This window comes from Peromyscus californicus, unplaced genomic scaffold, assembly GCF_007827085.1.
Source record: "Peromyscus californicus insignis strain IS unplaced genomic scaffold, ASM782708v3 Scaffold_5__1_contigs__length_169319896, whole genome shotgun sequence".
Taxonomy (NCBI): domain Eukaryota; kingdom Metazoa; phylum Chordata; class Mammalia; order Rodentia; family Cricetidae; genus Peromyscus; species Peromyscus californicus.
In genome coordinates this window covers 113,323,822-113,350,939 of record NW_026294573.1, presented here as the reverse complement: position 1 = coordinate 113,350,939, position 27,118 = coordinate 113,323,822, and the positions used below count along the sequence as shown (strand labels likewise).

General features: G+C 44.4%; 1 protein-coding gene and 1 pseudogene across 3 annotated transcripts in view; one reads left to right on the top strand and one right to left on the bottom strand.

Moving 5' to 3' along the window:
- Nucleotides 1–10,800: 10,800 nt before the first annotated feature.
- The window catches only part of Gabrr1 (gamma-aminobutyric acid type A receptor subunit rho1), a 41,736-nt gene continuing 25,418 nt past the window's right edge, over nt 10,801–27,118 (top strand). Inside the window, exons 1-2 of one of the 3 annotated variants that reach the window (XM_052718142.1) lie at nt 10,801–11,010; nt 22,296–22,736. In XM_052718142.1, the coding sequence (XP_052574102.1) occupies nt 22,615–22,736 (122 nt within the window). In that variant the 5' untranslated portion in view covers nt 10,801–11,010; nt 22,296–22,614. The remainder of the gene's footprint in view (nt 11,011–22,295; nt 22,737–27,118) is intronic. The other 2 variants (XM_052718141.1, XM_052718143.1) reach the window with 2 other exon arrangements.
- LOC128097550 (60S ribosomal protein L14-like) lies at nt 13,839–14,442 on the bottom strand (annotated as a pseudogene).

Genomic DNA, 27,118 nt, shown 5'->3' with positions numbered 1-27,118 from the left:
ATGTCAGTGTCCTCCTTTCCTTCGCTGACTCTTCACACCTCCTCTTGGGGACCTGAACCCTGCTGGAGCTGGACTCTGACATTAGGGCCTTGGCTTTTGGTTGTGGTGGTAGTTCATTTGTGTGCTCTCTGATATGGTAACCACATGTCACCGGCATAGATAAATTTTAATTAATTAAAGTTAAATAAAATTGAAACTTCTCAGTGGCACTAACCACACTTCAGGCACTCTGGTCAGTAGCCACAATACCTGTGGTTTTCTTACTGGATGGTGCAGGTCTACAGAACATTTCATAAGGGTTGAAAGTTCCTTAGATCAGTGGTTCTCAACCTTCCTAGTGCTGCGACTCTTTAATACAATTCCTCATGTTGTGGTGACTCCCAACCATAAAACTATTTTTGTTGCTACTTCATAACTTTACTTTTGCCACTTTTATGAATCATAATGTAAATTTTTTGGAGAAAGAGTTTTGCCAACGGGGTCATGAGGCACAGGTTGAGAACTACTGCCTTGGGTGAAGGGATCAGCCTGTGTAAACAGATGGAAGGGGAGAGGAGAGCTTGGAAAGGCAGAGAGAAGGACATTTGGGCAGGTCATTGCAGCTGGTTCCCAGGCTGCAGGAAGGACAGGTAAGAGCCCAGCTGTGCCAGGGCGCCAGGCCTCATGGTAAGTCTCCACCACACCAGTGCCAATGAGGACAGCTCCCCCTCCATGGACCTGCCTGGCCAAGACCCCCTGGATCTTCCAACCTTGTAGATCAGCAAAGAACTACGTGTGTACGTAAGGATAACTGCATGGTGGATTTTTCTTGAAACCTTTACATCTCCAGATAGTTAGATGCATTGCTTTGGTTAAAAATCACTGAATCTGAGTTGAAGGCCAGCCCGGACAATATATCAAGAACTTGTCCTGGGCTGGAGAGGCGGTTCAGTGTAAGAACATTTACAATACTTAGCTGTTCTTTCAGAAGACCCTGGTTTGGTTCCCAGCAACTGGCTGTAACTCTAGTACACATAAACTAACACACATGCATGCGCGCTTGCGCGTGCACACACACAAATAATAAACGCATGTTAAAAAATTAACACGAGCTGTGGGGTGGTGGTGAGCACCTTTAATCCCAGCACTCGGGAGGCAGAGGCAGTGGATCTCTATGAATTTGAGGCCAGCCTGGTCCACAGAGTGAGTTACAGGACAGGCTCCAAAGCTACACAGAGAAATCCTATCTCGAAAAACCAAATAAAAAAAAAAAAAAAGAAAGAAAGAAAGAAAGAAAGAAAGAAAGAAAGAAAGAAAGAAAAATTAACACCTGAGCTGCAACTCCCAAGTCCTGACTCTACTACTGTGGCGTGAACTCTCTCCCCGCAGCCTCTCTCTAGGCTGATACTAAAGTCAAAAATAAATTTCTCTGAGAGAATATTGCCTGGATGGGGAGGCTCTTCTCTGGATGTGGTCTGAGGCCGTGTTCCCTGGGGGACTCTGGGGAGGCAGGAGATGGAAGACAGGGATGAGTAGAGACTGTGACCATGAGGCCACCGACCAAAGAGGGATCAAAAAGGAAGGCGACCCCCTTCCTCCTTCCTCAGCAACTTACCTGCTGGTGCTCCACGGACCAGCCCAGCAGAGAACACTCCGCCCACCGGAGCAGTGGCTGTTCGGGGACCTGATCCTCTGAGAGGCGGTGAGATGTGGAAGCAGGGCCAAGATGGCAACAGAAGCCCTCAGCTCCTAGTCCATTCCACTCCATGGCTTTCTGCTGGGCTGGTATTTTGTTGTTGTTGTTGCTACTTTGATTTCTGTTTTTGTTAATCATTTGTTGGGGGAAGTTTCTGTTTTCTCCTTTGAACATTCCTCAGATTTATCTGGAAGTCTTTGGCTTCCTGGTGGCGTGGGTTCAAAGGAAGGAGGATGAAAGGAGCAGGCAGGGCCTGCCACCCACAGGGCTGATGGTTCCAGCTGCACAGAAGCAGCTTCCAGCCACAGGGCCCTTCCTCTCCAGGCTTTTCTGCCCCTTCTCTGCCCGCATCTCCCATCTCCAATCCCCACCCCCGCTGACTTCTTTTCCCAATGCAGCTCTTGTTCCCCGACCCACTAGGAAGCTGGCAGCCTCAGGTACTGTGGCGTGCGCGTCCCCTGCCATGGTATTTAAGATGCTGCAGAGCTCTGAGAGCAGGCAGGGTGCTTGGGTGGGGGTGGGGTGGAGAGAGGCGGTGTGGGGTGCACAAGGGGAGGGTGAAACTGTGGCAGGGATACAAACGGAGCTCCCTCAGAGCAAGGAGTTGCTTGTGTTCTTAACCGCTTTGTTTCAGGGTCCAGGACAGTGCCTGACACATGGGAGACGCTCGTTGAATTGATGGGAGAAATCAACGAACAACTCCTCGCCGTCAGAGCCCTCCAGGTCCTAGGCACCATGGCAGCTCTTTACATCCCGTGATCTCCTGTTAGCAACCCGGCATCTCAGTCTTATTCGATTCAGAGGCAGGAGTCTAGAGAGCCAAAGGCTGTGTACTTCAGAGGCTGAGGTTGCACCTTGGGTGATGGAGTGCTCGCCCCACCGCATTCTAGAAACTCTGGTTTTGCTCCCCAGAAGTACATAAACCGGACATGGTGGCACAGAGAATGATCCTGCACTCGGGAGGGAGAAGCAGGGGAGATCAGAACTCCAAGGCTACATAGTGAATTTGAAGATAGCCTGGGCTACGTGGGACCCTGTCTCCAAAAAAAAAAAAAAAAAATTAAGGAAAAGAAAAGAAGGAAGGAAGGAAGGAAGGAAGGAAGGAAGGAAGGAAGGAAGGAAGGAAGGAAGATACTTGGATAGCTCGGTGATTTTTGAACCATTTAATTCTATGAATTTTTTGTTTTGTGTAAAAACAATTTTTAAATGTGGCGGTTCCCGCCCACCCGTTGGGGTAGATATGAGGTGTGAATGGGTGGCGGGCACTCTCTTAGTAAAGCCTTTGTGTGGAGTGCCAGAGACCCAAGTTCAGCCCTGGCACTGAAAAGGAAAGACTAAAAGCAAATAAATTCAAATACCCAGCTCAGTGCCTGCCCCAGAGAAATGTAAGTGGATTAAAGAGAGGAGGAGAGGCAGGGGTGGGGGAGGGGGAGGCAGGAGGCGATTTGAAGGGGGAAGAGTTGCGGATGAGGCTGCCAGCTTTAAAATTTGCCAGTCAAACATCACTTAAATTTACTATTTATTTGGTCATGTGTGCACACATACACTGGGTCATGGCGAACATGTATGCCGAGGTCAGAGGACAACTCTGGAGAGTCGGTTCTCTCCTTCCACCGTGTGGGTCCTGGGGATGGAGCTCAGGTCATGTGGCTTGGTGGCAAATGCCTTTACCTGTGCTGGCATCTCACCAGCCCCATCACCATCGTTTTTAAAACTAAAAATAAATAAATAAATAAATAAATAAATAAATAAATAAATAAATAAATAAATAAAATGAACATTGAGAAGGAAAGGTCTGATCCTGAAGTGTGTGAAATTCTTCCTAAAACCCAGTGTGCACCGTATCCATGCTGTTTTCACCAAAAGGACAGACCCGTGGCACTTTGGGGAGTAGATCCCATTGTGCAGATGAGAAAATTGATGGAGAGAGACTCCAAAGCTTGCTGGCTCGTGTTTAGAGAAAAGGGCTTCCTCACTCACTCTTTGTTAGCTATGGAGCTCAGGCTACTTCACAGTCAACAAATCCCTTGAAATTGGTGGCAGTATAGGACTTCACAATCTGGACCTAGATTTCAATCTTCAACCTTCTGGCCCTTTGGGATGCCTGTGAGAACTCTCTGAAGGTAAAATAAGATAGCCACATCCTTACTCAGTCATGTTTTGTGATGGCAAGACAGTACAGAAGGTCCTCCATCTTGTACGGCTGCTGAGGCCATTCTGGGTTTAACTAGAATTTGAGCTCCTTGATGGAGAATCCTACGGAAAATTACCCAGCTCTATTCTAGAACCTGAGGCCAAGATGCCCCAGCTAACTTACCTTGGCTTCTGTTAAACTGCCTGCTTGAGCAAACTTCCCCTTGCAGCTGCGGAGTGAGATACCACGATAGGTTTTGCCTTTAGAACCCCCTACTCTAAACACTGGTCCCTGGATCCCTGAGTGAAGTGCCAGGTGACTGGAGCAAAGACTTTCAGTTGGCTATAAACTGTATCTGAGTGGTCATGTCTCGTGGGCTCTCTGTTAATAGTTTTCCATTGAGTTTCCTAGATTATATTTCTGAACTCAGAAAAAAAATCCTGTAAAAAAACTGTGTGATTGGGGTGTTGTACCTGTTTCACGAAACCCCCAGAGACCACCAAGGAGCTGGTTTCTGATGCAAGCACATAAGGGTCCTTTTATTCAGGTTCAGCCTGGGCCACCACTCGGCAGATGGAAGGAAATGTGGCGACAGCCATGAGCCCAGGTCTAGAGGGTTTTACAGGGAAAAACCACAAGCCGGGAATTGGCAACTTGGGATTGGGTAGAAGGAGTAAGGTGATTTTCTGAAACTATTGGTCTAGACTTTTGGTGGGGAACCACAACCTGCTGAACAGGATTATCTGGGCTGCTCAGCAGGATTATCTAGGTATGTCCAAAGGCCAGGGCCATAAACCACAGACAGGATCTTATTAAGCTTTCCTTTCCTGTATAAACAGCAGACAGGATGTCTGCAGGAGTATCTGGATCCTGTTAAGCTTTCCTTTAAACAGCAGACAGGATGTCTGCAGGAGGATACTGCTCTGTATCCGTTCGAGCTATCCTAGCATATCCCTGAGGTCCTTCCTAGAACTGAGTACAGCAGGTGGTCTGAGATGGTGGCCCTTTCCCTAAAATAAATAAAGTTAAGTCTAGTCCTTCACAGGGGCTGGAGAGATGTGTGCAGATCGCAACCCCCAGAGAGACCACTGAAGATGAGTGTGCTGGAATGCAAAAGCAAGGTTTAATTCTGGATATCCAAAAGCAATACAAGCCTAGGCAGGGACTTCGTCCAATACATCCAACGCAGTGGAGGCTGGAGGAAGTGCCCACCCCTCTTCAAGCTCAGTTTTTAAAGGCAAAAAGCACAAGGTTACATCAGTTAGGGGTGCTAGTGCGGGTACAATACTGATTGGCTCGCTTCTAGGGACTTTCTAGAAATCATGGCTTGATCTTACTTCTAAGGGAGTGGTTACCTGCCACCATTTCTCACAGGCTGCCCTCAGGTGGGGACATTTCTGTGGTCAGTTAGCCTGGAAACCAGGGTTGGAACATTCCTTGGTTAAACAGTCATCACTGAATGAATACCTTGTGACTCTGTACTTTGCACTTTCTAATTTCTGTAATCTGGGTTGACTGGTTCCAGTAACTCAAGGCCTCTTCCAGCAACTCAAGGCCTATACCTAAAATGGAGAAAGCTTAGGCCTTATTTCTAATATGGAGGCATTTTGTTCTCATTTTGGTCTCACAAGAGCACTGGCTGGTCTTCAGAGGTCCCGGGTTCAATTCCCATAACTCACATAACAGCTCACTACTGTCTGTAACTCCTGTCTTAGGGGACCTGGCACCCTCACATAGACATACATGCACATAAAATTAAAAAATATTAAAAAAGTATTGCGTGATGTCATTGAATTTCACCAGATTTATGTATTTCTTTTCAGCGACTCATAGAATGTCAACAGGTGAAGGCTTGCTGGTTCACACTTCTACAGTCTGACCTCAGATGGTTTTTTTTGTTTTTGTTTTTGTTTGTTTGTTATTTTTTGAGACAGGATTTCTCTGTGTAACAGTCCTGGCTGTCCTAGAACTCACTCTGTAGACCAGGCTGTCCTCGAACTCACAGACGTCTGCCTGCCTCTGCCTCCCAAATGCTATGATTAAAGGCATGAGCCGCCATGCCTGGCTCAGATGGTTTATTTTAGCCATATTTAAGCCCAGCACAAATTTGGAAAAATAGTTTTCTGATGACAATTACCTCAGTCCCGTGTGTACAACAAAGCTTACAACATGCTAACATTGAAGCTCTTTACAAAGTACATATGGCTTGTTTCATAAAGATAAAGGTCTAGCGAGAAGGACTGAGGTAAACATAATGCCCATGGGAGTCAGGGTTGGCCCGGCCCTAAGACAACATAGAAGTCACTTAGGCTGTTGTGAAGGACAAGTTCCATCTCTCATAAGGGTGGGTTTATGGGCTGAGAGCACTGCTCAAGATCTAGGTGGGGAAAGTCTGGGATGAACAAACATAATATTCTGGAGGACTGGGGGGAAGCCTGGCCCTACAGACAGCAAAGGGTCACCAGGTTGTAAACCACATGCTTTCCTAGCATCCCAGGCGGACAGGTAAGCATGTCCTCCCTTTGAAGAGACAAGCCTGCATGTTCAACTTTTCCTGTTTTTTTCTGTGTGTACAAGGACCTCTTGCCCTCTACAACACACACACAACTTGAGCCTGCTCGGGGTAGATACAGGGTTGAGCCAAAGGCAGCGAGAGAATTGGTTAGCATAAAGCAAAAAACAATACCTCCCCCAACAATTTTTAACAGTTCGTAAATATCAGTTGCAATCCAATAAAGAAAACAGGCGTGGTTTGAGGTGCAGTTCACGGGTGAGGACTACTCCTGGTGAGTTGGTGCTTCTCCATTTTATAACAGAGGAAACTGTTCATAGACCTTTCCCGTATAGCACCGAGTAGAGCCTCCCCAAGGGAAACAACGTGTAGAGAACCACGTCAGCCTAAAAGCACGTAACTGGTCTGTGGTGGGTGGTGTCTGTGATGAAATCACACACTGACGGTTTTCCCTGGAGCCACTGCAGCGCAGCCGTCTCAGGACTTCCGACTGCTGTGACAAAATGCACAGGCGTGGTGTCTTCACACACACACACACACTGACATCTCGAGTCTGAAGGCTGGAAATCCCATCTCTGGGGCTGATGGAGCCCCTGTGGCTAGGGCAGTGACCATGCTGCAGCCCCCCTGGAGGAAGGCCAGCCGGCCTCCGGTCTCTCTTTAAGACAAAGGAGAAGAGCAGCGGAGGCCAGGAAAGGAAAGGAAAGCTGACGCATGAGTCATTCCCTTCAGAAAAGTCACTTTAGGAAAAGTGGCCTTGAGACCATGATCAGGCCTCAGGGTGGGAAAGAGAACCTTGGACGGAAAATGGTCCATGTACGTGAGCAGCAGACATGACAGCTTGGGAAGGAGGGCCTTCGGTAGGAGACTCAGTCAGCGCCCTCTTCCGGCCTCTGTGCTCACTGCACGTAAGGAAGCAAAGCGTGAAGTGAAAACAAATTTTCTCATTTTTTATTTACTTAGTGAAAAGGATGTAACTGGAGAGATGGCCTCAGTGAGAAGGCTGGGGCGGAGGGTGGGAAGGCCAGGAGAGCTTTTTCTGGAGAGAGTCCCCAGAGCAATTGTAAGCTTTTAGGGGCCAGTGGCCACATGACGAGACCTTACAGATACCATTTCCTGTGGGGATGGAGCCTTGAGCTGTGTGGTCTGGCCATACAGCTTTGCATGCTGGGGCCTCCTGCGCCTGTTCTGAGTCCAGGACGTGAAACTGTTAAGTAAATGCCGAGAACTACTCAGCTGCCAGCTATCATTGTTCAGAACCAGCCCACTGACTGTTCCGGAGCACAAGGGAAGGAGTCCCTTTGTATCTCATCCTCAGACAGCTTGTCACGTAGATCTTCGTCACACATCTCTTCCACACAGTGCTCCCCACAGATGGTCCCCCGATGGTCTCAGGCATCTAGAGTTCTGCTAAATACCTCAGGTTCCATTGCCAAGAAGCTGGAGACTTTGGGTGAAGTTACACTTTAACCCATGGAGCCCATGGGTAGACTTTAAAGGCAGGCCTGTGAGTGATTGAGGGTGCTTATGTGATTTCACTGTGATTCCAGCAGAGGGAGACAAGGCTGAGCTTTCCCACAGGGAGTCCTCCGTAACTGAGAAGCTGCTTTAGGAAGAGCCAGCTTGTCCTCCTTCCCTTCCTTAACCCTTCCCTCTCTACCATGCGATGGTAGCCATGATTTTAGCATCTCGTGGTGGAAAGAGCATCTGGCTCATGGCCACTACAAATTCAGCTCTGCTTCCAAAACCGGATTGTGGCTTAGTGACCTCAGGATCCAGGAGGGGTTTTGGAAGGAGTGGCCAAAGCATGTTACATATTCAGCCACAGGCAAGGCTTTGTGCCGGAAATGGGGCCATTAGTGACTGTTTCACCCTGATTGCCTCCATCCTGATCAGAACAGAACTGGTTTCACATGTGTGCTACTCTGGATCCTGGAGAGATTCTCGTTAGTCCAGGGCACTTTATCCCCTGGAAAAGCTAATTGGTTAGGACAAGGAAGGGACCATCTTCAATACACCGGAGTCTTTTCTACTAAACATGAACGAGGAAATTTGTTGCTGTTGACATCTATATTACAACCATGAGTAAAATAGCCAAATGAAAAAAGAGACATGAAGGATGGATGGAAGAAACCCAGATAATTATTGCACCACTGATCCAGATATCAAACCGTCCCATAGCCTAGAATTCTTGTTTTATAAGAAAATGCTTTTCGGTGCGAGGTCATTTTAAGTAAGTCTCTTGAGTTAAGTCTCTAGATGTTGCAAATAAGATTATCTTAGCGGACGCAGTAGCTCCCGGGCTGATGGTCTCCTTTCAATTTCCCCAGAGTTGATCAGGACCTTCAGGCCACAGTGGGCTGTGTTAAAACTGTGGCTCCTTTTCACATGAAGCTGTGTTCTCCTCATGGCTCACCTGTTGAAGATGTAGTTCTGTTCATATCATTCCTGTGACTTGTTCATGTGGTTCTGTTTCGTTGGCTGGGACTTTTAAAATACTTATTGTTTATCTCAAGAGCTAGGTGATTTGATAATTTGGAGGGTGTCTTGGTCACTGTTGTATTGAGACACCATGACCAAGACAACTATTATAAAAGAAAGCATTTAATTTAGAGTTTCAGAGGGTTAGTCCATGACCATCATGGTGAGGAGCTGGCAGGTGTGGCACTGGAGCAGTAGCTGAGAATCTTACATTCTACCCACAGGCATGCAGTAAGCGAGATAGAGATAGAGATAGATAGATAGATAGATAGATAGATAGATAGATAGATAGATCGATAGATAGATAGATAGATAGAGAAAACAAACATGCAGTAAGCGAGATAGAGATAGAGATAGATAGATAGATAGATAGATAGATAGATAGATAGATAGATCGATCGATAGATAGATAGATAGAGAAAACAAACTGGAATGGTGTGGGCTTTTGAATCCTCTAAGCCCACCTCCTCCAACAAGGCCACACCTCCTAATTCTTCCCAAATATTTCCACCAACTGGGAACCAAGCATTCAAACATAAGAGCCTATGGGGGCCCTTCTCATTCAAACCACCACAGAGGGATTTATCTCCAAGTAAAGAAATAACAGCACAGCACTTCAAAACAGGTCAAACTTACCCCAAAAGACTGTGGCAGTCCTAGAAATGCTCCATATTTTATAAAATTAAATTTAAGGGGTGTGAGGCCAGATTCAAGTCATTCAAAACAGCAAGCCATGGGTGGTTTAATAAGTAGAACTCTTCTATGCTGTCTTTCTTCTCTATCTTTCTCGGGGCTGAGGGGAATATATGGCTTCTCCTGCTGGCTTGTTTCTGTTTGTAATCTTTGATTAATTCTCACCAGAGATCACATTTGACAAAGCCCTTTGGCTCCTGATGGAAAAGGAAGACATAAGACATGTCTCATAGAAGGAAAGTGAAAACACTCATCTTCTGAAGAAGGAGGACCAGGGTCTAATGGACCGCTCAGTCACGACATAATTGTTCTCAGGGTGCATAAAACATCTGTTATTTGACCACAATAAGTGCGCATGTGTGCACCCCAAAACAAAATAAAAACGCCAACAGGGAAGCAACCAGACAAGCATGTTTTTCTGTCTCTCTTCCCTCCCTCCCTTCCTTCCTCTCTTTCCCTCTCTCATAAATGCACACAACAACATTCATTTTATAAACAAACTAACTTAATAAATTTATTCACCCCTATTAATAAAGTCATAATAAGAATAAAAATTGAAACCTAGAATGTAGCACTTGAAGTACAGTGCAGTCTTCTGCCCAAATAATGTAACAGTGCTCTGCACACAGCACCCTGTGGGTCCCAGTGACATGTAGGAAACAGATGGAATGTGGTAAGAAGGCAAGGCTAAGTTTCAGTCTTTTTATTAGCACATATTAATTGTATAAAATAATGAGTTTCATTTTGACATTTTCTACATGTGTGAAACATACTTTGATCATATTCTTGCTCAATTACCCTTTCCTATGCCTCTTGCCTCATCCCCTGGCTCTCTTTCGCTTCCCAAACAATCTGCTTCACACTCTCATGTCTTCTGTTTAAAATCTAGATTCTGCATCATGTGACAATTGTCTTCCTGAGTCTGTCTCATTTTCCAACATGGTGGTCTCCAGTGCCACCCACTTTCCTGAAAACAACACGGTTTCATTCCTCTTTACGGCAGAGTAGTGTGTGTGTGTGTGTGTGTGTGTGTGTGTGTGTGTGTGTGTGTGTGTTTAGGTGTAGGTGTGTGCTAGTTCAGCCAGTCATCCACTGCTGGGAGTTTATCCCATTCCGTATGGAATTCCACGTGGCTGATTCCATGTGAACAGCTTGGAGTCATGTGACTACTATGACTAGTGCCACAATCCATGTGGGTGTGCAGGCATCTCTAGCATATGACGACTTTGATTCTTTCTGGAACATATCCAGAGTGATTTAGCAGACCATATGACTCAGTATGGAGGTTACTCAAAACACCAAAAATAGGAATAGCATTCTGAGCTCCTGTAATTGCAGAAATCAGCAGGGGCCCAAAGCAGAAAGGGCTCGAACAAGCCTCTCTCCTCACACTTCTGGGAGGGGAGCCTCCCCGTGGAGGAAGAGGCCTTAACTGCAAATCCTCTGCAGCTGCTACCAGCCTGTCCTTTCTGTGGGCCAACTCTGACCTTGGAGCCAGTCCTGGGCTACTAAAGGGTAAGGAAGTATGTGTTGAGGCTGTTTGTGTTTGCTGTCTTTGGTTATGCCCAGGATATGCCCCTGGAGGAAGTTTCAGACCTTCCAAATACATTTCCTATTGATTGAGTGACGGACTGATTGTGAAGATATGTATGTATGTACAGTGCATGTGTGTTGCTGAAATTCCTTCCCTGAGGGAGAATGTCTGCCCCTTCTCCTAAGGTCCCAATGACAAACCAAAGAATGATTCCACCAGAATTTACTCTGGAGAACTAAAGAGTTTATTTGGCTTCCTTACAGAGCACATGTGAGGGGATACTTACAGGGGTGGATGCTCTTCTCAGCCTGGAAAGGTTGTACTGGAAAACCCTTACCAGAGGGGATGACGGCTTTTCCATAGCTATGTAGATGGAGCCACGTCCTCTAGTCCTTCCCACCTATATCCTCCAGTCCTCTCCAAAACCCCAAGGCATGCGCAGTTAGGGCAGATTTGCATTCAGCTGATTGGGAGGGGTGGCTGGCTACTCAGGTGAGTGACCTCTTACCCGCCCACACCTCCTCCTGTGAGGAAAGGGAAGCAGTCAACTGCCTAGCTATGAGGACGTTTTGCCCACCCAGCAGACTTCCTAAGATGGTGTCAGTTTCATTTAGACGGTGGTCCTGTATGACAAGGTGTGTGTGCAGGTGCCTGTGGAGGCCAGAGGGCAAGGTCCAGTGCTCTCCTTTGCCCATCTTCACCTAGTTTTTGAAACTGGGTCTCCCATTGAACCTGGAGCTTACCAGTTGGCTAGACTGGCTCAAGAGTTCTAGAAATCCACGTGTCTAAACCGTCCCCCAGTGCCAAGGTTATGTACCCACTCCCGCGCCTGGGCTTTATGTGTATCCTGGGTACCAAACTCGGGGCCTCCTGCTCATGCACCGCTGCAGCTGACTCATCTCCCAAGGCCAAGAAAAACATTTTCCAGTCCAGGATCTGAAATCCCTTGATGCCCAGATGCCTCAATCCATGCCTTGTCGTCGTCCTGGACAGTTTGATGTACTCAGCCCCAGAACATCTCCCCTTGTCCTTCATCCTTGAAATGAGCAAGACACTGCAGCTCACTCACTCACTGAGTTCACGCTGACGTCTGAAGGTGTCACATCCTCTGCCTCTATTTCCTCCGTACGCTGAATGGTTGTCAATAGTGCTGGTGAATAGGGATTTAAGCCAGCAATTTCCTTAAGTTCATCAAAGACTCTTCTTTACCATAGGAACCCCTTGCTGTGGGATGGTCTGTATGTCAAATGTGTTGCTGATTGGTCAATGAATAAATCACTGATTGGCAGTGGCCAGGCAGGAAGTATAGGCAGAACAAGGAGGAGAATAGAGCTGGGAAGTAGAAGGCTGAGTCAGAGAGACACTGCCAGCCGCCATGATGAGAAACAGCATGTGAAGATGCCGGTAAGCCACGAGCCATGTGGCAAGGTATAGATGAATGGAAATGGATGAATTTAAGCTATAAGAACAGTTAGCAAGAAGCCTGCCACGGCCATACAGTTTGTAACCAATATAAGTCTCTGTGTTTACTTGGTCGGGTCTGAGTGGCTGTGGGACTGGCGGGTGAGAGAGATTTGTCCTGACTGTGGGCCAGGCAGGAAAACTCAAGCAACAACCCCTTTCAGTTTGCATTGCAAAATTGAGCCATATAATATCAAACAAATCCAAATTTGTTTCTGTCTAGATGTTATCATAAGAAACCTTGGACTGTACTTTAAAAAGCTGTTTGCTGTCCTAATGAGATAAGGAAGCCAAGCCCAAGAAATTCTGTCAGATTTTGCCTCTAGTATGTAAACATTTGGGTGAATCCCTTTTTCTTGAGGTTTCAAAAAAACTACCACGAGACTATGTATAGATATATAGCATTCCTTGGTTGCCTGTAGTGTTTCTGTAGGGTTGAGGCGTCCTGGCTTTCCCAGCCACTATCTCACAGAAAGCTCCCTGATTCTCTGGCTCCTACAATCTTTCTACTTCCTCTTCCAAAAATGATCCCTGAGTTTTAGGTACAGGAGTGTTTTGTAGATGTATGAGTTAGGACTGGGCCCCACAGCTCTGTGATTTGATTGGTTGTGATCTCCTGGAATGGTCTCTGTCCGTTGCAAAGAGAAGCTTCCTTAATGAAGGGTTAGGACTACACTTCTGTGTGGGTCAAAGGACAAATATTTAGAATGTATTTTAGTAAAGTAGCAGAACTCGATTCTCCTCCAATATCCACAACTTCACTAGCCCTGGGTGGTTGACTGGGTTTCCAGTGCCAGCTATGATTTCCCTCCTGTTGAGCTGGTTTTAAGCCCAAGTAGAGAGCAGTTGGTAGCTGCCAAGGTGTGTGTGCCACTACTGTACTGATGGCTGGTTGCTGTTGTGGTTCATAGGCATCATAGTTGGGAAGGACTGTTGGTTGCTGCCCTCCTTTGGAAGCTTCATGGTGCCTTCTGGTCCTCAGGAAGGCGGCTTTGAAACCAGTTCCAGTTCAGGGGCCCTGGTACATGGTGTCTTTAGCAATAGGGACCTCAGCCTTTCACCTCTAGGGTCAACCAAAGGCAGTAGCCATAGCCTAGGATGTTTGGGGAGTCTCTTAGACAACTCTGACCAACAACTCAAAAGAGAGCTTCTTATACCAAAAAACAAGTTGGGGAGGAAAGGGTTTATTTGATTTACACTTCATCATTGTTGTTCATCACTCAAACAGGGGCAGGATCCTGGAGGCATGGAGGGGTGCTGCTTACTGGCTTGCTTCCCATGGCTTGCTCAGCCTTTCTTTTCTTTTTTGCCAACATGACAAAAAGAGCCTTTTTTCCTTTGTACAGCCTCATGCTTTCTTGCCAGCTGCCTTTGAAGCAGGTGCTTTCTGGGCTGGGGCCTTCTGACCCTTCTGACCTTTAACAGGAGGAGCTGCCTTCTGGACCGCAGCGGTCTTGCCTGGTCCTGTCGCCTTCTCGGCCGGAACTTCAGCTTAACAGAGCTACTGCTGCCGCAGCAATGGCCGCCTTAGCAACAGGCGCTTTTTCAGGAGAAGCTTTCAAGATAGCAGCTCTTTGAAGTTTCTTCACTTCAGTCTTGAGTATTCTGTTCCTCATTTTCTTTGCCTTCATGACTTTGAAATGATCAAAACCTATCATCTTGGCTTTCCTTCCTCTGGCATCAATCTTCTTGGCCCATCTTGTGGCTGCCCCTTCGTATTGATAACTGCCTTCTAAGCTTTTCTGGTAGGCACTGTGTGGGAACTTGAGGATGAAGTCTGTGAACTGTATGAACTTGAAAGGCGTGGCCTGCCTCCTCACCCGAGTGCAAGGTCCATTCACTAAAGCCCTGTTCTGATCAATAACATCTACAATCACCTCCAGCTTTCCAGCGTGAGGCCCAAAGGAGACGTAGGTCACCTGGCCAATCTCCACAAAGCGCCTGAACACCATGGTGGCCCCGTTCAGTAAGAAGTCAGCCTGCTTTCTTATAGAACCCAGGACCAGCAGCCCAGGGATGGCCCCACCCACCATGGGCTGGGCCCTCCCTCATTGATCACTAATTGAGAAAATGCTTTAGAGCTGGATCTCAAAGAGGTATTTCCTCAGCTAAGGCTCCTTCCTCTGATGACTCCAGCTTGTGTGAAGTTGACACACAAAACCAGTCACTACAATGGTCTTCAGCTCTTGGAGGGAGCACTGTCAGCCCAGACGGGCACTTTTCATTTGAACTATATATTTATATTATAGACTTAAGTGTATGGTAGGTTTTCCAGTAGATAGTTAATGGTATAATTTCTCATGACTTTTTCAGACATCTTTACTGTCATCTTACCCTCTCTCCTGTATTTATCTCCACCCCTTTCCTAATTAGACAACCTCCGTTTTTCCCTTTTGCTCAATCAGACCACTTGTGCTCTGCTATTCCCCTCCTTATTGCCTGCTCTCCTTGTTTGTTTCAACTTTCCTGGTTTCTTCCGTTACTACAGGATATGTACTCACATCTGAAGATGGTGAGCTAGAAGCCTTAGATGAAAGAGAACATTTGATGTTTGTCTTACTGGGTCGGGCTTACCTCACTCAATATGATCTTTTCTAGTTCCAGCCATTTAATTGCAAAGTTCATGATTTCATTTTTCTTTGCAGCTAAGTAGTATTTTATACTATATACGTACCACATTGTTTATTATTGAAGGGCGTTTAGGTAGTTTCCATTTCCTGGCTTCTATGAATAGAGCAGCAATGAACACAGCTGAGTAAATGTCTATGGAGTAGGATGCCAAGTACTTTGGGCATATGCCAAAGAATGATATAGCTAGATCATGCAGTAGAATTATTTTTAGCTCTGTGAGGATTCTCCCCACTGATTTCCACAGTGGCTGCACCAGTGTGCGATCCCACCAACAATGAACGTGGATTTCCTTCTCCCCAGCCCCTCCAGCATTGTTGTCAGTGGTTGTGTTGGTCCTTGCCATGCTGGCTCGAGTAAGCTGAAATATCAAAGTTGCTTTAATCTAAATTTCCCTAATTGCTAGAGATGATGAATAATGTTTTAGATATTCCTTATCCATTTTTTTTTCTTCTTTTAAGAACTCTCTGTTCAGGCCCCAGGACCATTTTTCGAATGGGTCATTTGTTTGCTTGTTTGTTTTTGACTCTTTGTTTTTTGAGTTCTTATTTTCTGGATATTAATCCTCTGTCAAATGTGTAGCTGACAAAGATTCTCTCCCATCCTGTGGCCTTACATTCCACCCGATTAATTGTTTCTTTAGCTGTGCAGAAGCCTTTTAATTTCATGACAAAATTGTTGGCCTTAACTCTTGGGCAAATGGAGTCCTATTCAGAAAGTCCTTTCCAAGCTGGGTGGTGGCAGTGCATGCCCTTAATCCCAGCACTAGGGAGGCAGAGACAGGTGGATCTCTATGAGCTTGAAGCCATCCTGGTCTACAGAGTGGGTTTCAGGATAGCCAAGGCTGCACAAAAGAAACCCTGTCTTGAAAACAAATCAAACATAAAGTCCTTTCCTACACTTATATCATGTAAGGTACTGCCTGTGTTTTCTTCTAGAAGTTTCGGTGTTTCAGGTTTCAGGTCTAGGTCTTGATCTATTTGCAGTCAGTTTTTGTGCAAGGTGATAGACATGGGTCTAATCTCATTCTTCTGCATGTGGACACCCAGTTTCACATCAATATTTGTTGAAGATACTTTGTTTCTTCAGCATATTTTTGGCATCTTTGTCAAATATTAAATAGCTGAATTCGTGTGTACTCATGTTTGGGTCTTCAGTTTTGTTTCATTGGTCTACGTGTCTGTTTTTGTGCCAGTGCCAAAACTGGCACAAAATGTTTTTATTACTATGGTTCTGTAATATATCTTAGGATCTGGAATGGTAGGGCTGGAAAAATGAGATGGTTCAGTAGTTAAGAGCAATGACCGTTCTTCCAGAGGTCCTAAGTTCCGTTCCCAGCAATCATGCAGTGGCTCACAGCATCTGTAATGGGATCTGATGCCCTCTTCTGGCATGCAGGCTGTATTTTCAGAGAGAGAACTCATATACATAAGATAAATAAGGAAACAAATCTTAAAAAAAAAAATCTGGAATGGTAATCCCCCCAGCAGTGTTCTTTTTGCTCAGGGCTGTTTTGGCTATCAGTGGTGGTCTTTTGTGAGTCCATATGAATTTTGGGATTTTTTTTCCTGGTTTTGTGAAGAATGAGATAGGGATTTTGGTTAGAATTGGATTGAATCTGTATATAGCTTTTGGTAAAATGGTCATTTTCACAATATTAATTCTACCAACCCAGGAGCATGGGATGCCTTTCCATTTTCTATTTCTTTCTTTAGAGGTTTAAAGTTGTCATGGAAGGGGCCCTTTACTTCCTTGGTTAGGTTTATCGTTGATATTCTATTTTCTTTGAGGATGGTGTGAATGGGAGTGTGTCCATGATCCCCTTCTCTGTATGTTTTTTGTTGGTGTATAGAAAAGCTGTTGATTTGTTGAAGTTGATTCTGTATCCTGCCACATTGCTGAGTTTATCATTTGTAGAAGTTTTCTGGTAGAATTTTTGGGATCTCCAATGTATAATATCATGTCATCTACAAATATGAATATTGACTTCTTTCTGTATTTGTATCCCTTTAAATCCTTTCTCTTGACTTATTGCTCCGGCTAGTACTTCAAGCACAATATTGAAAAGAAGTGAGAACAGGATATGGCCTTGGCTCATCCTGACTTCAGCAGGATTGCTTCAAGCTCTTCTCCATTTTCAATGATGTTGGCTGCGGGCTTCTCGTATACAGCTTTTATTATGTTGAGGTATGTTTCCTCTAGTCTTACATCCTCTGGGACTTTTATTATGGAGAAATGTTGGATTTTGTCAAAGGCTTTTTCTGCATCTATTGAAATGACCATGTGATTTTTGCCTTTAAGTCCATTTATGTGGTTTATTACATTTATTAATTTGTGTATGTTGAATCATTCCTGCATTTCATGGGTAAAGCCAACTTAGTCATGGTGGAAACTCTTTTTGGTGTGTATCTATATTCAATTCTCAAGTATTTTATTGAGCACTTTTGAGGCTATGTTCATTGGGAATACTGGCCTGTAGTTTTTTTTCTTGTCGTGTCTTTACCTGGATTGGATGTTAAAGTGATACTGACTTTTTAGAAGAAGCTTGGGAGTGCTCTTCCTGTTTCTGTTTTTGAATATTTAGGAAGGATTGACTGTAGGTTTTCTTTGAATGGCTTGTAGAATTCTGCTGTGAGTCCATCTGGCCCTGAACTTGAGTTTATTTTGTTTGTTTGTTTTTTTAATTTTTGCTTTCTGGACGGCTTTTAAATTACTGTTTCAGTCTCTTCATTTGTTATGTGTCAGTGATGGTTTGAATGACAATGTCCCCACAGGCTCATATGTTAGATTTCGTGGTCCCCAGATGGTAGAACTGTTTGGGAAGTAGTAGTGGGTCTGCCTTGTTGGAGAGGGTATGTCAGTGGGGTGGACTTTGAGATTTCAAAAGTCCACACCATTCCTAACTAGTTCTCTCCCTCTCCCTCTCTTTCCCCCCTCTCCCTCCCCCTCTCCCTCCTCCTCTCCCTGTCCCTCCCCGTCTGCACACCCCCCACCCCCTCACCCCCCACCTTAGACTTATGGATCAGATGTAAGCTCTTAGCTCTTGCTTCAGGGGCCATGCCCACCTGCCTGCAGCCCTGCTCTCCACTATGATGGTCATGGATTCTAACCCTCTGGAACCAGGAGCCCCAAATTAAATGCTTCCTTTTATAAGTTCCCTCAATCACAGTAATAGAAAAGTAATTAAGTCAGGATCTGTTTAGATTATTGGCTTCTCTTGGCTTAATTTTAAGTGGTTTGACCGAATCTAAAAATTCATCCATTTCTTCTAGGGTTTCCAACTTAAAGGAATACAGGTTTTTAAGTCATCCCCTCATAATATTTCCAGTTTCATTGGTGTCTGTTGTAATGGTTCCCTGTTCATGTCTGATCTTGTTAATCTGGGTCCTCTCTTTCTTTCTCATGATTAGTTGGGTCAAGGGTCTGTGGATCTTGTTTATCTTCTCAAAGAACCAGCTCTTAGATTCCTTAATTTTTTGTATTGTTTTCTTTGTTTCTATTTCATTGACTTCTGATTGCTGTTATTTCTTGCTGTTGACTGGACTTGGATTTGGTTTGCTCTTGTTTTTTCAAATTTTTTAGTTGCATCATTAACTCATTAATTTGTGCTTTTTTTAATTTTTAATGTAGGCACTTAGAGCTATACATTTCCCTCATACAACTGCTTTCAGTGTGTCCCAGAGATTTTGTTGTGTTGTATTTTCTGTTTCATTTAGTTCCAGAAAATTTTTTATTTCTTTTTCAACCCATTCATCATTCAGCAATGAGTTGTTTAGTCTCCATGAGTTTGTATATTTACTAAAGATTTGTTTGCTGTTGACTTCAAGTTTTATTGCACTGTGGTCAGATAGGAAATATTAAGTTACTTAAATCTTTTGAGTTTGTGAGATTTGTGTGTGTGTGTGTGTGTGTGTCCCTGGATGTAGTCTATTTTAGAGAAGCTTTCATGTGCTGTCTAGTAGAAATCGTATTCTTTGGTGTTTGGATGGAATATTCTGCATCTGTTAGGTCCATGTGATGTATGATATCATTTAATTATAATGTTTCTGTTTATTTTTTGTCCAGATACCTGTCTGTTGAAAAAAGTAGGGTATTGAAATCATGTACTACCAATGGATTTGTTTTAATCTGTTTCTTTAAATCCAGTAGTACATTTTTTTCATAAAATTAGGTGTGTCTGGGTTTGGTACATATATGTTCAGGGTAGTATTGTCTTTTTGGTCGACTGTTTCCTTGATGAGGATGAAGGGAATGTTCTCTTCATCTATTCTAACTAGTTTTTTTTTTTTTTTTTTGGTTTTTTGAGACAGGGTTTCTCTGTGTAGCTTTGCGCCTTTCCTGGAACTCACTTGGTAGCCCAGGCTGGCCTCGAACTCACAGAGATCCACCTGGCTCTGCCTCCCGAGTGCTGGGATTAAAGGCGTGCGCCACCACCGCCCGGCTTATTCTAACTAGTTTTAATTTGAAGTATATTTTGTCAGATATTGGGGTAACAATGCCTGCTTGTTTCCTGGTCTCATTTGATTGAAGCATATTTGTCCATCCTTTAAAGCAGTTTCTATCTTGAAAGCTAAGATATGTTTCTTGTAGATAACAGACAGATACTGTTTCTTGGTCCATGCAGTCAGCCTATGTCTTTATTAGAGAATTGAGGACAATTATATTAAAGTTATTATTGAAATGCTTGTGTCAATTGTGGTCACTGTGTTGTTGGTTTTGGTGTTGTTGTTTGTGTTTGCAGTCATATTTTGTGTGTTAGTTATCATGGCTTGTGTTTCTTTCCATAGTCTCTTGGTTGTGCTCATCCTTCTCTTCAGCCCAAAACATTGCTTCCTGTTTTTTCTTTATTGTTTGGTTTTTTTCTTTTTGGATGTAATTTTTTTAAGGTTCTCTATATCATGGAATTTTTTTTTCCTCCTTGAACTATGGTGAATAGTTTTGCTGGGTATATTAGCTTAGGTTGACCATCATGGTCTTTTGGGACTTTGAACGCATTGCCCCAGGCACTTCCGGCTTTCAAAGTTTTCATTGAGAAATCAGTTATTATTCTGATGTATTTTCCTTTATATGTGACTTGTGTTTCTTCTCTTGAAGCTCTAGATATACTTTCTTTATTATGTATGTTCAGTGTTTTCACTATGAGATGCTGTGGGGATTTTCTTTTCTGGTCTTATCTATTTGGAATTCCATATGCTTCTTGTATCCATATGTGTTTTTTCCTTAGTTTGGGGAAGTTTTCTTCTGTGATTTTGTTGGAGATCTGGTCTATACCATTGACTTGGGATTCTTCTCCCTTGTCTATGTCTATAATGTAAAGGTTTGGTCTTTTCATGGTATCCCATATTTCCTGCATGTTCTTTTCCTGTGTTTTAAAATGCTTTTCATATTCCTTGTTCATTTGGTCTAAATCCCCTGCTTTATCTTTGGGTCCTGATATTCTGTCTTCTACTTCATCCATTCTACTTATAAGGCTTTCTTTTGAGTTTTCCATTTGGGCTACTACGTTTTTCAACTCCATCTTCATTTCAGCTTGAGTCCTCAAGGGTCAACATTTCTCTTTCCTTTTTGAATTCCATTCTCAAGTCCTGGAGTGTCTTCATCATTTCCTTCAGCCTCATGTTTACGTTTTCTTGGGAATCACTCAGTCAATTTATTCTCCATAAGTTCTTTCTCCTTATTATTATTAAGCTCTTTCTTTGTGTATTCTTTGAATTCCTTAAATTATTTGATGAAGTTTATGATTGTTCTTTTAACTTCTATGTCCTGGGGTTCATCCAGGTAATTCTCATTGACAAACATTTCTACAGGATTGGTAGAGAGGGTACTGGACTGATCATTCATATAGTTTGTATCTTACAATGAGATCTGGGTATGTAGATTATTTTGTTAGTTCTAAGTCTGATATGGAGAGAGCAGGTTGTATAAGTGGATTGGGCCTAAAAGTTGGAACTAGCTTAGGTGGACTGAAGTCAGGTGGACAGAGGGCTAGGGTGCAGGATGTGCATCCTGGTCCAGGCCTGGAGTGTGGGAGTGGATCTGGCTGGTTGGAGAGGTTGGGTTTGGTATGGGAGGGGCCTGTGGATTTGAGGACTGGCAGGATGTGTCTTGATGGAAGAGGTTGGTTGTGACTCTAGCAGAGTTGGCCAGTCTGGGCCAGGGCACTGGATGTAGGACCCTGGCTGGATCTGGCAGACTGGGGAGGTCTTTGGAGGGGGAGGGTCAGGCAGACTCAATGGGGAGCCCTGGAGAAAGATGTGCAGGATGGACTGGGTAGAGGGGTCGGATGTGTCGTGACCTTTGTTCTTTTAATAAGAGTTTCCACTCTTAGAAACAAACAAGGTGTTTTGAGAGCTACATTAATCTCATCGAAGTGGGACCTCCTCCCTGTAATCTAATTATCTTACGGTAGTTCCTACTTCCTCCTCGTCTGCCTTCTCCTCATCTTTCTCCCCCCCTAGCGACTCCTCCTTCTCATTTGGTTTCTTGGTTCTTCAATGTAGTCTTGCCAAGTAGCCCAGGCTGGCCTCAAATGTATAATCTTCCTGCTTCAGTCTCCCAGAATACTGAAATGATAGCTATGCACCACAACACCTGGCCTAGGCCCTGTCTCTTAAAGACTCTACCCCCTCTGAAGACAGAAAGATCCAGAGTTCAAGAACAACTGACTAAATAGAGAAGACAAGGCCAGCCCAGGCTGCCTGAGTTTCAGGTTGCCTTTTCAGCTGTGGAGTTCTGGGAATCCTGACTCAGTTTGCCAGCACAGTCTGAAAGTTCTCGGTTGTGTGAGCTCAGCTTGGCAGAGTCAGTAATTGGGAGTCCTGAATGTAGCCCTCTTCCACGGGACTCTGACTCTGTCCTGTCACGGAGACAGAAGCCTGGGCCTGCAGATTATGTCAAAAGGATAACACTTGATGGCAGTTCATTTATTTATCTGGCATTTCCAGATGTAAAAGCCCAGTGAGGTTGATGACAGGAACATTATCCACCATGACGGAACTTTTCCCCCATTCTCTCTTAACCTCAGCCATAGCTACCCACCGGGTATCAACCCCGAAGTTACAAAAGCCGTGAGTAAGCTAGACGCATCTAGAAGCTTCACATACATCAGGGCAGGATCATGGCAAGCAGACAGACAGTGCCTCAGTCTTTCCACATTTACTTTCTTCTTTCTGTTCAGGCGACTTGAAAATACAGATGCTCTCGGACACGTTCACCACATTTGATGACGAACTAATTTAGACTGGCCCCAAGAACTATCCCACAGGACACAGGAGTTCAACCTCAGAAAATCCCTGACATCTGACGCAGGAGGATTTGCGGGGTTAGTGGAGATTGCTTTCTCCCGCTGGCCAGATTACAGACTGCAGCTTCATTTTTGCAGCAGTAAACATCCTTCTAATGACAAACACAGCATGGTGCCTTAGGAGGCCACCGACAGTCTCCCAAACCGGCTCCTTCTCACGGCTTCTCGGGAGAACGGTTTGATTTGGAAATCTATGTTGGCGGTCCAGAATATGAAATTTGGCATCTTCCTTTTGTGGTGGGGATGGATTCTGGCCGCTGAGAGCACAGCGCACTGGCCAGGAAGAGAAGTTCATGAGCCATCTAGGAAAGGCAGGTGAGTGACGCCGAGGCAAAGGCCTTGGGGATGAAAAGCAGGTTCTGCACGGTCCAGTCTCAGGCAGCAGCATGGCCAGATGTGTGTGTGTGCAGAAGCCTCTCCCCCCTCCCCTTCCTTCTCTTTCCCTTTTAGAAAACTAGAATGGTGTTTTCCTTTGTAATGGTACTGCACTTGACAGTATTAGCCTATATTCTTAAATCTGTTATTAATTATCTTGGATAAAAAAAAGATTCTGGAAAAGAAAATATTGTACATTTTCTGAACGCTAAGGATGACTGATGTCTGCACAAATTCTCAAGGGACCGATGAAAGTTTTGATCTGCGGGAATGATTTTTGTAACTAATTATTTCTGTATGAATGTGGGACTCTCTTCAGTTTTGTTTTAAAAACTGTTCTCTTCAGGCCATGCAGCATCAGTGGATTGTCCACTACCTGCAACCTGAGAGAGCCTAGGACGGTACATGCTGCCCTGGCCGTAGCCACCTAGCAGATGGAGCTTAGGCAGCCGGAGGCCTGGCCTTCGGCCTCACCTGGCTCCAAGGCCACACTGGCTTGGTGAGCACCTATCACACTGACCCGCCCTGCATCGGTCAGTAAATTAGGCCCTGGAGACAACCTGGCCCAGCACTTCCTCTTTACTGATGAGGAGATGGATGAAGGAAAGGTCATCTTTTGGTCATCAGTGTTAATTTCCAGTCCAACCTGAGTTTTCCTCCTATTCAGATGTAAATCCACAGAGCGAGAAAGACCAGCTCATGTGAAGGGAAATGTGTCTCTCAAAAGTCAGGATCCAGTAGGCCCCTGTCTTGCTCCTCCGTGCTCCCTCCCGAGGCCTGAGTCCTCCACACACCAGCACCCCAGCTCCGATGTGCTCACCATGCCAGTTTCTGTGTGCTTCTACAATGTCATACGACCAGGAGCGCAGACATCCAGTGCTCACGGTGAGCCTGGGGGACCATGGTGCCCAGAGTGTCAGGAATTGCTTGGGAAAATGGAATTTGTGCAGTGATGTAGCCCAAAAATACAGGGATTGTTTGACCCAAATGTGCTCATGGGAATTAAAACTAACTAACCCTGCTAATTGTCACCAAAACTTCACAGCCTTTTTCTCAAGACACAACTAGAATGGAAATGTGTTTAGAGAAGTCACAGAGACTGAGGAGACTCTTTTAGAAAATTAGTTTTGATTAAACATTTGATTAATTTTTAAAAATTAAAGTATTATAAACTAATTAACAGGGTATAGAGTATTATATAGGCACAAACATGGAATAATTAAATCAGGCTAATTAATATATCTGTCACTTTGGCTACTTAGGATTTCATTTTTATAAATTTTATTTATTTGGTGTATGGGTGTTTTGTCTGCACACCCTGTGTGTGTCTGGTGCCACAGAGGTGAGAAGAAGGCATTGGACCCTCTGGGACTGGAGTTAAAGACAGTTGTGAGCAGCCATGTGGATGCTGGGAATCGAACTCAGGTTCTCTGGAAGAGCAGCCAGTACTTTTAACCACTGAGCTCATTCTCCAAATCCCTTAGGATTTGATTTTGGTGAGAAGACCCGAAATGAATGCTGAATATGCAGATATCAGAATGAACTCTGCTATCTACAGCACATCATAACTACAGTCACTTTGCTGAGCAGTATTTCAACAGGAAGGTATCTGCCCTTTGCCCAGTAGCTCCCCGACCCCCAGGCATGAGTGACTGTCCTGCTCTGCTTCTGTGACCTCTGTGGTTTTAGGCTCTGCCTGTAAGTGAGATGTGCAGTCAGTTTAAGAAATTGTGCCTAAGAGCACAGTGTCACACATCTGTAATCTCAGCCCTTGAGAAGACCAGGCAGGTCATCCTCAAAGACATAGGATCAAACCTATGAGGCTGGTCTGGGCTACATGAAACCCTCTCTCAAAGCAAAACAAGAGGAGGGGGGCAGAGGGGGAGAAAAGAGAGGAAGAGGGAGAGAGGGTGGGGGAAGGGGTAAGGTGGGAGAGAGCGACAGAAGAAAAAATGAATTGATTTTATACGCCGTGGAGATCTCTTTCTGGCAATTGAAAACGGGGAGTTAGATTTGGGTCCTAATTTGGGCATGTGTGGGAGATTGAGAATCATTAGCATTAGGCATTTGTCCTGTGTCTAGCTTATCAGACTTAGAATGACCTCCTGCAGGTCCGTCCATGTTGTCACAAACAGCAGACATTCCTTTTGTAAAGGGCTGCCTACTGTCCTGTTAAAAATACACCAATCCTCTTCATGCCGTCACTTAGCTGTTGTGAACAGTGCCGTGGTGACTGTGGAAATGCAGGCATCTGTTCAAAACACTGAGTTCAGAACCTTTAAATATGAGCTCTGGAATATGATGGCATGATAATTCTATTTGTTATTTGAAGAGCCTCATGGTGTTTTGGAAGAGCTGTACTGCTTTGCGCCCCCACCGACAGTGCGCAGGGGTCACCCATCCGTCACACCTTGCTGACACTTGCTGTTCCAGTTTCCACGGTCATTTGCACAGCTTCTTTTCAAAGAGGAGAACGGCAGGCAGCGGCGTCTGATCGCTCTGTTTTCATCCGCTCGTTCCCTTTATTATTGAGTTGAATTCCCCGTCAATTTTTAGTAGCACCCTGCTCAGACGTCGGCCTTGTCAGTATTTTCTCCCAGCCTGTAGGTCGGTAGCCCAGACCGGCCTCCGCAGTCAACCATTGCTCCCCTCACCATGCAGAAGCTGCGAGTTTGCGATAACCTCACGGTCTTGCTTCTGTTACGTGAGCATTCGAGGTCACGCCTGAAATACGAGCACCGAGCTCAACGGCACAGAGTTCTCCTTGTGTCGAATAGCAGTTTCACAGTTTCAGGCCTTACACGTAAGTCTTTAGCCCATTTTGAGCTCATTCTTGTACTGGATGTGAGATCAGAGTCCAGTTCATCCTTCTGCATGTGGCTATCCAGTTTTCCCGACACTCTTGATGGAACAGACGGTTTTTTCCTAGTGTGTGTTCTCGGTGCCCTTGCTGCTCAGTGCAGAGCACTTGTTCCGAAGCGTTTTATTTTCTGCAGCTATTATAAAAGGGACTATTCTGTTGACTTTTCTTTTGGACAACCCATTACTAGTGTATAGAAACGTGCTTTTTTTTATGTCCTCAAGCTTCACCATTTATTTATTTGTTTATTTATTACTCCTAATAGTTTTGAGTAGACTCTGGGCCATGGGGTCATGTTATCATCAAGCACCAGTTGCCCTAGCAAGAGCAAGTAGTACTATACCTGAACGGAGATTGTGAGTGTTCGTATTTGCCTTATTCCTAGAGAATGAAATAGACTTCCTTTTTAAAAGTTACTTTTCAAACTTTTTCATTTTTTATTATGGAAGACACATATGGCAATTTTTAAAGTCTGCAAATACATTTTTGTAAGCTTATTATATTTAATATGATTTTACCTACATATTTATTTATTTTTAGCCTATAGAAAGATCATTTGATTAGCTGCACAATAATGTATAATATCATGTAAGCATTTTCTTTTATTTATTAACATTTAGTTTCTCCCTCTTTATTATTGCAAATATATTTTAAAAGATTTATTGATTTTTATTTTATGTGTATGAATGTTTTCTCTGTCTGTATGTATATGCACCACATGTGTACACTGTCTGGAGAGGTCGGAGGACAGATTGAAGGTTGTGAGTTACCATATGGGTGCTGGGAACCAAACATGGATTCCCTGTAAGAGCAGCAATTGTTCTTAACCACTGAGTCATTTCTCTAGCCCCTATTATTACAAATATTATAATGGTTACTTAGTTAGGATGGTCTCTTGAAAGTGTCCTGGATCAGACAGGTGTGGTGGCACATGCCTTTAATCTCAGCACTAGGGAAACAGAGGCAGGCGGATTTCTGTGAGTTTGAGGTCAGCGTGGTCTACAGAGTGAGTTCCAGACAGCCAGAACAAATAGTGAGACCCTGTTTCAAAACAAGAACAACAATCAAGTAAAATAAAACAAAATAAATAAAATAGAGAGTGTCCTGGATCAACTAGCACCAGACACTTAGAACTGTAGGTATGGACCTGGGGATGCTTGAGTGGGTGAAGTCTCTTGCCGCTCACCCTGAAGAGCTGAGTTCCACCCCTGGGTCCTGAAGAGTAGATGGAGAGAAACAACGGCTGCAAGTTGTCCTCTGACCTCCACATGTACACTGTGGCTCACGCATGCGCTCACACACACACAAATACTAAAACTCTAGGTAGATCTGACTACATTTCTTTAAAAACAGAAGTGGACCCAATTCCAATCCCATCATTTAAATTAAGTTTCATTTTTAATGTAGCCTAAACTTTCACCCAGATTCCAAAAATCTCTCTGAAGGCGTATCCAAATATGAC